This window comes from Passer montanus, unplaced genomic scaffold (genome assembly GCF_014805655.1).
Source record: "Passer montanus isolate IOZ18808 unplaced genomic scaffold, ASM1480565v1 scaffold25, whole genome shotgun sequence".
NCBI lineage: Eukaryota > Metazoa > Chordata > Aves > Passeriformes > Passeridae > Passer > Passer montanus.
In genome coordinates, this window is record NW_024367149.1 from 4,019,781 (window position 1) to 4,033,697 (window position 13,917).

Consider the following 13,917-nt stretch of genomic DNA (forward strand, 5'->3'; position numbering starts at 1 on the left):
CCCAGGAGCCAGGTGGTCCCCACCTCAAATATCGGTGACAAGGGGGTCCTGAACTGTATTTTGAAGGGAGACAGACTCCTCATCAGTGAGAGCCCCTCTAAACCCAGACCCAGCACAGGGGCTGCTCCCTTGGTTGCCACACTGGTCCCAAACTGGGCCAGGAGGGTGTCTGGGGTGCCAGACCAGCAGCTGGGCAGGTTTTCCTGCCAGGGCTGAAGGCAATGCCACTCTCCCAGCTCCAGGCCAGCACTGACAGCCATTTCTGCTCCATACATCCCGAGCAGGGGGGCACCATGGCTTTGACTGGGGTCACTGGGATGTGTCTGGCTGGAAGGGGGGCATTCTTACTTTGCTTTTATTTTTTCTAGCTTGTGTACACTGTGGAACTGCTGTGAAATCCCTCCTGGCCCCAATGCACTTGGCCAGGGTGAGTGGTGAGGGCAGGGCCGGCTGCAGGAGCTCGGCACATCCAGGCAGAGAAATGGCCGCAGGCCCCTGGGCCAGGAAGGGTCCTGCCAAGTGTCCCTCCAGTGCTCTGCTGCAGCCCCCAGGGACAGAGGAGCCCCCCAGGGACTGACCACACCGCTTGCCAGGGTTGTCCCCTGTCCCAGCTTGCACCAAGTGACAGTGAGGCTGGGAGCTGGCCGAGGGCCAGCACTCGCCCGGGCACTGAGAGCAGCCTGAATCAGGTGCCGCAGTGGTGGGGAGAGGAGCAATTGGGGAAGACGTCCCTGGAGACCACCATGGGGCTTTCTGCTCCTCTCTGAGGGGCCAGAGGAGCCTTGCATCTTCTCCCGTGCTCTCATGGATGTGGATCCCCTTGGACACTCCACGCCAGCACGGCAGCCAGCCTGGGATGCTGGTGAGGAGCAATCCCTGCAGCATCTTTGGCTGTGGGGTAGTGACACTCTGGCCATTCCCTGCCCCTCCTGAGCCTGCCTCCACACACCCGGGCAGATAAATTCCCAGGACAACTTCTTTTTATGGAGCTGGATCCCCATCCCCAGCATGGTTTCCCACCAATCCGCCTCAGCCACAAGCATCCACCCCGGCTCCACACCACCCTCACATCCTGTGGGGGACACCTCCCGCCTCTCTGCTCCCCTCACACTCACCCCAGGGCGTGGGGGTCCCAGCGGGCGGCAGGGGCAAGGGCCGCGGCCGGGCCTTGCTGGCGGTGGCGGCGATGCGGGTGGGACCCAGGTACTCCACGTAGGTGCCGGGGAAGTCTCCGCGCTCCTTGGTGCGCTCGTTGACGCCGTGCAGCCACCCCTGGGGGTTGCGCTCGTCCCCGTCCTTGTAGTTGGGGCTGCTGAGCAGCCCGGCCCTGCTGACCGTCAGCACATCCCCGGGGCACAGCGCCAGGTCCTCCTCCCGGTCCTTCTGGTACTCGTAGAGAGCCCTGTACTGCAGCCCGTCCGAGGAGGCCATGGCGGGGCCTGGCGCGGTCACACCGGGCCTGGCGCTGTCACACCGGGCCTGGCGCTGTCACACCGGCCCCGGCCGGCCGGGCATGGGGCCCGGGGAGGCCGCACGGGGCAGCTGTGAGGGCTGGGGCTCTGTGGGGCTGGGAGCGCTCCCTTCCCCGCACACACACGACGAAGAGCTCGGTGTTGGAAAATCTGCGAGATGGAGAGCGGCTGCCGACCCTCCAACCCCAAAATTGCTGTGGAGCCGCACCAGCTCGTTGGCTCGGGTGCGGGTAAGGAGCTGTTTCTTCAAGGGGCAAACGGAGGGGAGCGAATGAGGCTGTTGGGGGTAGAGGGGACAGTCGTGGGTCCTCGTCAGCCTGGCTTCATCCGCACCGTGCTGGGGACATCCCCCGTCTGCCGGAGAGAAAGGCAGCGTTAGTGACCGAGCCTCTGCCTTGACCTCGGCGTCGAGCCCGTCCCCCGTGCCGCCCTCCCGGCCCCGGGGAGAGCCCGGCAGCTCGCTCGGCTCCTGCTCCCCAGGCTGCTCCCGCCAGCGGGGCTCGGCCACTGCACGCTAGGAAAGTACCGGCAAGAGTCTGGAAAGTAGGGCAAGAGATCACGCCACGGGTTTTTAAAATAGACATATGTGCTGAGAAACCTCCTGCCGCACGCAGCTCCCCTCCGGCAGCTCCAGCCTGGCACTGCTGCACGGAGCTTGGCAAATGAAGATGTAGGTTTTTCATATGGGTATGGTTTTGGTTTTTGGGTTTTTTCCCCTCCTTTTTTTTTTTAATTTTTTGGTGCATTTTTTTTATCTTCCTCCAAGAGTGACATCATCCCTAGGGGGAACGACTGTGCTGCTGCCGACCCGCTGTCCCCCGGCTCCCAGCAGGACCCCGCGGAAGAGGGATGGAGGGATGATGAGCAGCAGCCGTCTGTCTGTCCAGCCATCCACCCGCCTCCCAGAGCCCTCCCGCCGCCCCTCCAGCCTTACCGGGCGCGGTGGCTCCACCGGCGGGAGCAGAGAACGGGAGCGGAGCGGAGCCGGCTCCCGGCCCCGCCGAGCCGCGCTCCGGCGGTGATGTCAGCGTCCCTCCTCCTCCTCCTCCTCCTCCTCCTGCTCGGTAGCCGGGTGGCCCCCCCGCCGCAGCGCGTCGGGGGGCGGGGGGCACCCGGCTACCGATCAGGAGGAGGGAGAATTGTAGGAGTAGGTGGATGACTTCATTCCCAGATGCAGCATCTCTGCTCCCACATTGCATCCTCTGTAGGATGGAGATCTCCCATCTGTGGGTCTCCATCCAATCTCTGGGGTGCTAAAGGACAGGAGAGGACCAGCACCCCATGGACACCCCCCTTATGCCAGCCAGATCTCCCACACAGAATTCCATCCCTTAACCAGGCTGAAAAACACGCACAGGACAGGCAGGAGACGTCATGGAGAATCCCAGCTCAGGGATGCTCTGGTTCCTCACTCTCCTCCTGAGCTTGGACAAGCTATCCCAGTGTTTGTCTGTCTGTGAGGCACAGAGAGGTGGATGTGATGTTCCCAAAGGTTTGCTTTGGTTGTTGTTTGGTTTTTTTCCCCCCCTAAATCCTTGCTTCTCATGCTGACTTCTCTGAAATGGTCGTGGCTCCTTGTCTTTGCTGCAGGTTGGACATCCTAAAAATAGATGGTACCTAAAACACAGGCTCTGGGAAATGCACGCTGGCTGAATCCAAGCCACTGCAGGCAGCAGTGCAGGGGTGGCATGAAGTCCAAGGAGGAACACCAGGTCCTGGGAAAACTGAGGAAACAGACACAGAGGCCAGCAGAGCAGTGCAGGAGATGTACGACCCTTCTCATCCATAATTTCAGCAATGCCCCCCTCCTTTCCCTGTAGTGCACGGCCTGATGGTGCAGGGCAGCAGCATCCTGGGGGATTCCTCCTCAGCTGCACTTCCTTGGGCAGCACACAGCCCCCATTGCCCCACTTCCCAGCTGGATCCAGCCCAGCTGCTGGTCCTTGGGGTGTAAAAGGGATTTTTCTCTCTCTTGTTCCAGTGCTGCTGGCACCATGCTGCTGTCACTGCTGGTGGGACAGGGTCAGAGGGGCTGTGAACAGCCAGGTGCTGCCCTCCACACAGTCCTGCTTCCCCAGTTGTATTTTGTATTCCCTGTGCCCCAGCAGGGGTGCAGAGCTTTTGCTGAGTGCCTGAAGCCCTGCCTGGTCTCCCCAGCGTGCCCCACAGGGGTGTGAACTCAGCCAGGCTGAGCACAGTGCCAGTGCTCTGGGGCTGCCTGGGGAAAGGCAAGGAGGTGTTTCACCCATCCCATCCCAGGATCAATCCAATATACAGGCAGTCAATGCAATCCTGCAGCTCAGGGGCAGGGGAACAGCCTGGCATGACACCCCTCATCTCCCCTTCCCAGGATGCTGAGTGGGATCCCTCCTGCCCAGCACAGGTATCTCTGTTTCAAGGGAGGCTCCTGCCTTCCCTAGCAGACATCTGTCTTTTCAAACCAACACCATGTATTTCCCTCCTGATGCACCCTTGATGTCCCCAAACACAAAGGCACCGTTTCCTGCTGGAGCCAAGTTCCACTGCCCCCTTCCCTGCAATGGTTGGGTGGGCCTGAGCGTCACCCCAGCTCTCACTGGCTGGCTGCTGTCCCAAGAACCCCCAGAGCACCGCTGACACCCCATTCCAGCTGCACTGCACCAGGATCATGCCCAAAACTCTGTGCCCTGGGCTGCCCCTCACCCTGTGTGGGTTAATTTAAACCCCCCCACCACTCCAGCCCAGGGTTTGGCACATCCCCCAGGGTGGGCAGAAAGCACCCTGTGGAGGCTGCAGGAGGTGCTCCAGGCCTTCACTGCTATTGATTGAGCCAGAGGAGCTGCTTGTCAGGCCCTGATTAATCCACCCTCGCTGGATTAATGAGCAGCACTCACGGCAATGAGAGCTTTGCCGTGGCTTGCCTGGCCTTGGCTGTTCTGTGAGGGAGCAGGAGGAGCTGTCCTTGCTCCCTGTACCCCACAGCTCCTTCAGGCTGTCTGGGCAGCCCAGGATGGCTCTGTGGGGAGGAGAGCGATGACTCCTTGCTGGGGTCCCCATGTCCTTCTGCAGCTTCTCTCCTGCCCTGGCTGGAGGCATAACCCTTGGTGGGAGCATCTCCAGGGAATGCTCAGCATCCACCTTGCCTGCCTGCCTTGGCCTTTTGCAAAGTGACAGGGGTCCTGCTGCTCCCCTCTTTGCTTTTGGGGGCCACCATGCTCGTGTCCAGGGAAGTTGGCCACACGGCTGTGAGTAAATAGAGCAGAAATAGAGCTGTTAACATGCCCGGCTGGAGAAAGTGAGGTTGCAAAGTGGGCTGAGCCCTTCCCAGCCGGAAAAAACATAGAGAAAGGGGTTTTTATTTCCTTTGACATTTCAGAGTTGGCTTTTTTGGTATCACCACTGTTTCCTCAATTCAGAATGGGCCTTGCTTTGCTTTCTCTTTAGGAGCAAGAAAACTCCCTGTCTCTTGGTTTTATTTTGGAGTGCCCAGCACTGAGCTCTGGTTTTTGTGGATTCTGGTTTGGGGAGAGCCTCTTCAAACAACCTCCCAGTGTGGCATCCATGGACAACCTCTCGCCGCTTGCTCCCATCCCCACCAAACTGCCTGCTGGACTGGTGCCACCCCAGCCTGGGGAGGGACAGGAAACCCGAGGAACACGGGGAAAGGCTGGAGGTGTTGCTGTGGCTGTCTCCTGTGCCTCTCTGCAGGGCTGAACCTTCACAGCAAGGCAGGAGCTGCTGGAGGGGGTGCTGGCAGGGGACACAGGGCCCCTCAATGCCACCTCTGCGGGCAGCGGGCACAGCGCACCCCAGGGCAGAGCTGGGCGAGTCCCACACCCGACCTGGGCAGAAAGCTCCAGCAGCCTCCCAGCCCTGGCCATCGTGGCCGGCGAGCCGGCAGAGCCGGGCTCTGGCCCGCAGCAGCCCCGGAGCTGTCCTGGTGCCACCCCTCCATCCCCGGAGCAGCCCGGCTCGGCTCCACAGCAGCCCTCGGTAGGTGATGCAGGAGGGATCTGCCGGCCTGGACACGCGTGAGGAACAAGGAAATGGGATCTGGAGGGGCACGGCAGGCTCGGGGCGACACGCTCGGGGGGAATCCCTGCCCGGTACAAAGGAGGGACCCGCGTTGGTCATCGAGCCCCTCTTGGCTGCGTTATTAGCACACAGCCGGGACAGCATCGCGAGTAGCATCGGCTGCCTGAGGCACAGGGACAGATCCTCCCCCGAGGGACACACACAGGGCGAGGCACTGCTGGCAGTGCCCCTTATCACCCCTGGATTCACACCCGGGCCACACATGGCAGAGGTCGCAGCACCAGATGGGGCAGCTCCCGCTCTTGGCACTCAAGCCGTGGTTTTGCACATAGCCACAGAAATGAGGAGGGCTCCCCCGGAAACGGGAGCTGCAGCCACAGGGAAATCGGTGTGGTCCCACTGCCTGGTCCCTCCCAGGGTGGGGGAACTGGGATTTCCCCAGCTCTCCAGCCAAAATGCTTTGACTCCTTTCAAAGCTGAGAACTGAAATATTTCAAGACATCAAAAACTTTTGGCTGATGCAGATATTTATTTCTCTGCATCAGGAGGTGGGAAGTGATGAATTCAGCACAAATCTGCACCATTCAGTAATTTCCATCTGCAAACCCAAAGTCAGGCTCATCGCTGGCACATTGCCGTGTGTCCATCCATCCTGACTGCCCAGGTGTCTGGGTGCTGGACAGACAGCCGGGTAGATGCTGCCAGCCCAAAACAGACACGTGAAAGCCCTTTGCAAGGGACTCACCTGGCTGGGGATCTCCCAAAATCCTGCCAGTCACAGACTTGGCTGGTCTCCATAGCTGCTGATGCCTGGGCCTTCTTACCCAGGGCTTTACCAGGAGGGAAACTGAGGCCACTTCCCTGCTCTCAGTGTCCCAGGGACAGGCTGCTTGGAGGAGCTTTGCTGCCCCTGCCCTGGTGAGAGGCATCCCCATGCTCCAGGGAAGGGGATGCTGAGGATCCAGCTGGCCTGTGGGAGAGGATGGGGACAGTGGGGAGATGGCGTGGCCTCACTGGGCAGCAGGGACATGGGAATGTCACTGGACTCGTCCTTCTGTGGTCAGGTCAGGCCTTCCCAGAGAACCAGAAAATCCACTCCTGGCTCCCTAATGGGGCTGAGGTGGGGGATGCTGGGGAGCAGCTGAACCCCAGGCTGCAGCACCAGGAGCTGGAGGAGGCGAGGGGAACAGTCCATGGCTTTTCCTCATTATTCCCCTGTGGCTAGCAATGACTGGGAAAGAGAGCAAGTATTCACATATTTGCCAAAAATTATTTTTGGGGTGGGGGATTGTGTGCAGCAAACACACAGGCTGGGATGGAGCAACTTTTGGGAGAGGGGCAATATGAAAGGGGGTTTAGGAGCATCTGTCCCCTTGGGAGAGGAATGGAGGCTTGGCCCCGACTCTGAGCAGCTTCCTGGCAGCTGCTGCAGGAAAGGGCTGAGGCTACAGCAATGAGGGGGCGAGGGCTATAGCCCCCATCTGCAGCACGGGTTGTGCTCATACCCAGGGTGCCTGGGAAGGTTGGAGGCTTCCCCCAAATACCACAGTGATTTGGCTGGAGCCAATGGGGCTGACTTCATCCTGCTGAAATGTATCATTACAGCCAGGCAGGGAATGTGCTGTGGGGTTTTGGGGGAGCTGGGTGTGCTGAGCACACAGAGCCTGGTTTCCTGCAGGATGAGGTCTCCCCTGCCCCCTGCATACCTCTGTGGTTTGATGACAAGTTCAAAGGACACGCTGTGGGTACTGGTGAGGGGACCAGCACAAGCTCCTGCCCCAAAGGAGCCCTTGGACGGGCAAGGACCACTGCCAGGGTCAGGCCTGGGGAGGCAGCATCCCACTCTGTGCTCTGTGGTTCTTGCAGTCCTCTGTGGGAAACCAGCCCCGTTTCAAAGCGTCTTTCCAAAGAAAATCACTTTTGGCAGCCCTTAGGCAATGGCAGGTCTCCGCTGACTGCTCCAGTGCTGGCATCTGTCATGACTGTCACTGTCCTCTCTCGCCTCATCCCGCCAGCAATAATCCACCTCCCTGTGCAGCAGTCGGGATGGCCTGCGCAGCTTTGGTTCTCCTTTGGAAACCGGCTCGTGCAGCCGTTCCCCAGCGCCCTCCTTTGCCAGCTTCTCTTTTGACCCAGGATATTGGAAATTTGGGGTTTGGAGAGACCCCTGCCCGAGTGCTGCTGAGAAGGGGGAGCAGCAGGTCACCCACAGAATCAGCTGCGAAGACGGGGCGCCCCAGCCGTGGCTGGCAGAGGGAGGCCGTGACCCGGGGGCTGTGAGTGCTCGGTGCCCACAGCTGGAAAAGCCCAAGCTCGGTGCCCAGCATGCGGGAAGGGCGGCGCGGTGGCACCCGCACTCCGGCACGGGCTGACACTCCGCCGGGGCTGGGAGCGCTGCCCCAGTGTCCCCAGGCAGGGGACACGGGCAGGGAGCGGCCCAGGGCTGCCAGCAGCAGAGGGCAGCAGGGCTCCGGGCACCGGGGGCGGCCCCGGCGGGGCCGGGCGGGGCGGGGGGCTCCGGCGGCGGGGGCGGCCCCGGGCTGCTCCCGGTTAAAAGGCGGCACCTGCGGGAGGTGGAGGCACAGCGGGCTGGAGCAGGACGGGACCGGACGCTAGGATCTGCTCTCCCTTCAGGTGAGTTGGCTCTGTCCCTCCCCGCCACTTGGGGACCCCCTGGTTTTCCCTGGAGGGGCGCTGGGCTCTCGGGACGGCAGCAGCTGTGCTGGGTGGGGGCCCCCCGGTAACCTCTCTACTCTCGCCAGGTGCAAAGATGGGGTGCTTCACCTTTATCAAGGTCATGATGATCCTCTTCAACCTGGCCATCTTCGTAAGTGCGCCCCGGGGGCTGGGGTCTGCGGGAGGGGGTCCCGCGGAGCCGGGTATGGGGTGGGTCTGGGTCTGGCCGCGCTCCCCTGCCCCTCCGGACTCCTCTCTGTGGGCGATGGGGTGGAGGTGGGTGTAGGTGGGACTTGCAAAGCCCCGAGGGCTGTGCCGTACTCCGGGGACAGTGGCTGTTGCATCAGCTGCCCCTGTCCCTCGCTGTGCTGATGCCCCAGAACAGTGGGTTTGCTGCGTCCCTCCCTGCCTGGGGGTTCTGCCTCTGTAGGAGAGCAGCCCCCGTGTGTGACTGTGGCTTTGGGGTTCCTGGGTGTCGGGAATTCAGAGGACATGCAGGCTCTGCTTCCACCCGGGGCAAAGGGAGTAGAGCTGGCCGGAGCTGCCCTGGCTCTGCAGGAGCCACCTGGAAGGGATGTGGTGGGATACAGCCTTGGGAAGGAGGGGGTGCAGAGCCTCCCGGCTCCCTCTGCTGAAACACTCCCTCTGTAAAGCTCCTGCCAGGATTTGAGTGTGGTGGGGAAGGTCGAGTGGGCAGAGGGGAGGGTTGGCACAGACTGCAGGCAGCCTAGAGTTGAACTTGCCCAGGAGTACATGACTGTCTGGGGTCAGGGGCTGCTCAGCTCCTCCTCTGGGTGGGCAGGCAGCTGTCCTGTGTGAAGGAGCTTGCGTCAATGTGATGGTGGCCAGTGCCTGAACTGGCTACATGGGGTCGTGGGGAGGCTGGTGGCACTGTGGCACTGAACCCCTTGGGCTGGGGAGGGGGGCAGCTGTGACACTGCCCAGGGGATGTGCTGGGCTGTGTTTCAGGGTAGTGACCCATCTGGCAGTGCCCTGAGCTGCCTTCAGTGCCACAAAGTCTTGCTTTGGTGTGGTGAAAAACTGCTGAGGGGAGAAACACCTGTGCCAGGGCCTTGCCCAGATACCAAATCTTGTGCCTCCCTCAAAGCTGACATTGCCTTTCTCCTCCCAGCTCAGTGGTGGGACCCTCCTGGGAGTTGGCATCTGGGTCAAAGTGGACGGAGAGTCATTCCTGAAAATATTTGGGACACTCTCCACTAGCATCCTGCAGGTTGTGAATGTGGCCTATCTCCTCATCGTCATTGGTGCCATCCTGCTGGTGATCGGCTTCCTCGGGTGCTACGGTGCCCAGAAGGAGAGCAAATGTCTCCTGATGATGGTATGGACCTGACTGACCTCCTTATCAAGCCTCTCTTGAGCTGGGTCTGTGGTGGGGGAGACCTGATGGGCAGATTTCTCTGTGGAGGTGATATCTGTGGATGTTTCCGTGTGGTGGCAGTCTGGGTGGCCCTTGGAAAGGCAGTGCTGGACTCGGTCTGCCCCAGAAAGGGTGAGAGGAGGCAGGAGCGCGTGCTGAGTTGAGGTCTCTCTCTTGGAGCGTGTCCAGAGAGCTCAGCCCCATGCAGCTGGAGGACTCCAGGGTTGTGCTGCTCCTGGCCAGGAGCAGAGCTGAAGGCAGGGAGGCAGGAGGGCTGGAGCCCTGGGGAAGCAGATGAGTTCCAGGGGCTCCTGGGAATTCTGGCTGTCAATTTGACCTCCCTCCCCTTGCTGTGTCCTAGTTCTTCTCAGTGGTGCTGATCATCTTCATTGCTGAAGTTGCTGCTGCCGTGGTGGCTCTGGTCTTCACAGGTCTTGTGAGTGCAATACCCAAGTCTTGGGTTGGGCTGGTGTGGGACATGTCCTACCCCTTGGGAAAACAGGAGCCATGGCTGGCAGTGCTGCCCATGGGTGTGGCTGCTGTGCAGTGGTCAGTGCTGCAGGAGGAAGGGATGTTGGTCACTGCTGGCACCAGCTACGTGGGCAGGCTGGAGCAGCTGAGGGTGGTGGGAACAGGGGTTCCTGTTACATCATACCCCTCATATTTTTAGGACAAGTTTTGCCTGCTTCTTTCTGTCAAGCCCCTCAGTCCCAAACCAGCTTAGGCTTGACACCTCCCCACCTCTGAGGGTAGGAGCCACTGGGGGAGGAAGTCCCCTGTTGCCTCATGCTGAGCAAACTCACCCCATTATTAGGCACCTGAGAAACCACCTGGGGAGAAAGGTGACTGCCTCATTAGGCACTGGAGAAGTCAACCGCAGGGCAAACTCATTCCTGGCTCCCTCACTCAACTCTGCTTATCAGATGACTCACTGGGCATAAATGACCTTGTGCCATTAAGCACTGGTTAGTGGGGAAGAGGAAAACTCTCTGTGGGTCAAACGGACATGGTGTGGCTTCTGGCCATGCTGGGTCGTTTTGGTCTCCTCTCCATAGGCTGAGACCAGTATGGGGGTGCTGAGCTCTGTGGTGCTCCCCAGGACCTTCTCTGATGGTGTTTTTCTGCCCTTTCTTCCAGGCAGAGACATTACTGACAGGTCTGGTGACCCCACTGCTGAAGAAGTATGGGGTGAATGACACATTCACAGAGATCTGGAATATCACCATGACAGAGGTGTGCTGAGCCCTGAGGACCCCTCCTGTGGGTCGGGATCCTCCCAACATGGGCTTAGGTGGAGCACATCTGGGTGGGACAGTGAGATGGAAGTGGGGACACATCCCAGTCCTGGATGTGCTGAGCTGTCACCACCTCCTCAGTTTCCCAGCTTCCTGGGAACTACCTGCTTGGGATCTAGTGGGGTGAGAGCTGCATGTGATGGTGTGTGGGGCAAAACCCTGGTCCCCAGGTGACTGCTGAGCAGCCCACTGAAGCAGGGTTGAGCTGGGTGACCCCCCCAGGAGTGGGGTTGAGATGGTACAGAGCCCGGGGTGAGACCTGAAGGATGCTCTTCCCATCCCTTCCTCTCTCTCCCTCTTAGGTTCGCTGCTGTGGCCTGAATAACTACACAGACTTTGACAACTCCTACTTTTATGAGACACACCATGGCTACCCCAGGCAGTGCTGTGACATGCAGAAGTCCTGCAACAGCACAGTGGCTGAAGAGATGGCTGTCCAGGTACAGGGGTGCTGCTGGCAGAGCCTGACTTGAGCTGTGCCTGGGCATGGGAGGGAGACCTCTCCTGTGGCTCCAGCCCCAGCTCTGCACATGGTGGTCCCACGGGCTTTAAGTTCTGGGGGGAGGCTGTGGTGGCCTTGGCTTGTCCCTGGTAGAAACAAGTAAAGCTGTTATGTTGCTCTGGTCCTAAAAGGAATAGGTGGCATGCCTGGTGCTGGGCATGAACCCAGGCACCACTCCGCCTTTTTGGGTGATTTTTTCTGCTTCTTCCCTTCCTTTCCTTGATCCACACCCAATATGTGGTCTGAGAAGTGGCTGAGTTGCCCCTGAAGCCTCAGACCTTCTCCATAGCTGTGTGCTTGGGGTTGGAGAAGCAGCATCTCCCTTCCTGGGGGATGCTGTGCCCTAGCACCATCCTCACCCGTGTGCTTGCCTCGTGCAGGGCTGTTTCAAACAGATCTTGGAAGAAATCAGGACCAACGCAGGAGTGGCGGGCGGCGTGGCAGCCGGCATCGCTGCCCTGGAGGTGAGTGCCTGAGCACTGCTGTGCTGCCCTCTCCTTGTGCCTGGGGCTGGGGCTGGACCAGCCTGGGGGGCCCAGGGGCTGCTGCAGCTCCACGGACCACCTGCAGCTCCAGGCTACTGAGCCTCCTTCCCTGGGAACATCCAGCCCTCCCCCTGGTGCACTGGGGATGGTGGGCTGTGACCCAAACCCTTGCTGGGAAGGGGAGGGAGATTTAAGGGGCTGATTTGCACCTTGCCACCCCCAGATTGCATCCATGGCGGTTTCCATGTACCTGTACTGTCGGCTGGATGAGAAGTGACCCCCTGGGGCAGGAGGATGACCTGCCACCCCCCCATGCTGGGGTTCACCCGTGGCGTGCCATGCTCTCAGGGGGACCCCATCCCTCCCTGGGTCTGATGCTGTCCTGTGCACTGTGATTTGTAGCTGTATTTTGATCTACTGAGCTGGGATCTGTAGAGTTTGTGTATATTTTTGTACTGATATGGCATACAGAGCCTGTACATAGAGATTTGGGGTGTATCCCCCCCACCAATCATGTTGGGAGAAGCTGCTTGGTCTGTTTGGCTGATGCCAGCAGGAGATAAAGCAGCACAGGGGCTGTTCAGGGCTGCTGATCTGGCAGTGGCACAGTGATGCCTTGAGAAGCCCCTGCAGGTGGGTGCAGTACTGCTCTCATACTGTCCCCACCATGTCCCCCTGCATCCCTTTGAGGGGGTAACTACACCCTCACTGGGGATGTATCTACTCCTGCACCCATCTTCTGCCAGCCCTGGCCTTGTTGCCATGTGCTCCCCTGAAACAGGGGTGGCTGGGTGCTGGCTGGTCTCTGCCCCTGGCATGGAGACACCCCTGGCTGCCCTGCACCCTGTGCCATTTTGTGCCTGAGCCCCTCTCCATGCTGTAAAGAAATGCAAATAAATTTTTCATCTTGGATACAAATTCTTTTCTAGAGTTGATCTTGGTGCTGCCTTTAATAAATATCTGTTGGGGGGTGGGAGGGTGCAGGGGTGGGGGGGCTGCCTTGCCTCCCTCCCCCCTTCCCTTCCACGTCCTTGCAGGCAGCACAGCCCTGCCACAGCCTCCCTGCCCTCCTTGCCTGTGGCTCCTCACCTGTTCAGGTGCTCGGAAACAGGCCAGCCCTGTGTTTGCACAACAGACAGGGTGCAGGGAGGACACCACCCTTACAGCCCCTGCTCTCTGCAACAGCCACTGCTTGCTCACAACACCCAGCCAGGGACTGAGCAGCAGCTTGGCTTGAAAGGCAAGGCTGGCTGGGGGGTTCCTGTGTCCCCATCAGCTGCAGGAACCTGGAGTGGGGTGGTGGAGAGGGATGGATCCTGCCACCCCCACCTCTGAACATCTCCACCCCAGACACACTGCCTGTGTCTGATGCACCTGCCTTCCCTCTGTGTGGGGCTGTGGGAGCTATGGGTGGGCTTGGGGGGTTTCCAGACACCTCTACTACTACTCCCTCTCTGCTCTTGAGGATACACTCTGCCTCGGTTTCTCCACTGCAAAAGCACAGTGGGGGTGGTGCTCTCAAGGGCTCCCTCACCCTGTTTTGGCCGTGGTAGTGGGGCAGAGCACGAGGGCTGTGGGGCAGGGGTGGTGAAGGGAGTTTCTCCACTGCAAAAGTACAGCTGGCGTGGTGCTCCCACCCTCACCCTCTTGGCCGTGGTAGTGGGGCAGAGCACGAGGGCTGTGGGGCAGGGGTGGTGAAGGGCACGGGTGGTGGCAGGAGGCCAGTGTGCACACAGCCTCCCCAGCACTGCCTCGCTTTGTGCCTGCTGTGGCACCCCCTTATCAGCCCTGCCTGGTACCAGGCTGCACCGAGGCACTGCTGTGGTCTGGCATCGCCCTGGTGCCATCCAGAACCTGTCCCACGGGCAGGAGCAGGCAGGGAACAGTGAGACAGGCACGGGCACCCACTCCCCACGCTGGGTTACTTAGCCCTGAGGACATGGTGTTTGGCCCTGCCCCATGGCAAGGTGTGGGGGAAGCTGCCAGAAAAGAGCCTCGTCTTTCCCGGACAGGTGAATAAATAGGTCCCACTTCCACCATAAACTGGCGTCACCTCATGGGTGGCGTCAGGGCTTTTATGCCCTATTATCCCTCT

At 60.2% G+C, this 13,917-nt stretch overlaps 2 protein-coding genes across 2 annotated transcripts in view; one reads left to right on the forward strand and one right to left on the reverse strand.

Annotated features, from left to right (window-relative positions):
• The window catches only part of LOC120503174 (phosphatidylinositol 3-kinase regulatory subunit gamma), a 77,719-nt gene extending 75,157 nt beyond the window's left edge, over window positions 1-2,562 (reverse strand). Inside the window, exons 1-2 of the mRNA XM_039711389.1 lie at window positions 2,407-2,562; window positions 1,116-1,826 (exon numbers count right to left, since the gene is read on the reverse strand). Coding sequence (XP_039567323.1) covers window positions 1,116-1,431 — 316 coding nt within the window. The 5' untranslated portion in view covers window positions 1,432-1,826; window positions 2,407-2,562. The remainder of the gene's footprint in view (window positions 1-1,115; window positions 1,827-2,406) is intronic.
• Window positions 2,563-8,064: 5,502 nt separating this feature from the next.
• TSPAN1 (tetraspanin 1) lies at window positions 8,065-12,742 on the forward strand. The gene is made up of 8 exons (XM_039711391.1): window positions 8,065-8,120; window positions 8,249-8,313; window positions 9,295-9,501; window positions 9,902-9,976; window positions 10,678-10,773; window positions 11,138-11,275; window positions 11,718-11,801; window positions 12,046-12,742. Exons 2-8 carry the CDS (start codon window positions 8,257-8,259, stop codon window positions 12,097-12,099), a joined length of 711 nt encoding a protein of 236 aa, XP_039567325.1. The 5' UTR covers window positions 8,065-8,120; window positions 8,249-8,256; the 3' UTR covers window positions 12,100-12,742.
• Window positions 12,743-13,917: the final 1,175 nt, after the last annotated feature.

Excerpts from the sequence above, each read along its gene's own strand:
- TSPAN1 (XM_039711391.1), top strand. The coding sequence starts at position 8,257 with ATGGGGTGCTTCACCTTTATCAAGGTCATGATGATCCTCTTCAACCTG. Across the intron at positions 9,502-9,901 it reads GCAAATGTCTCCTGATGATG|TTCTTCTCAGTGGTGCTGAT; the intron begins GTATGGACCTGA and ends GCTGTGTCCTAG. Across the intron at positions 11,802-12,045 it reads CCGGCATCGCTGCCCTGGAG|ATTGCATCCATGGCGGTTTC; the intron begins GTGAGTGCCTGA and ends TGCCACCCCCAG.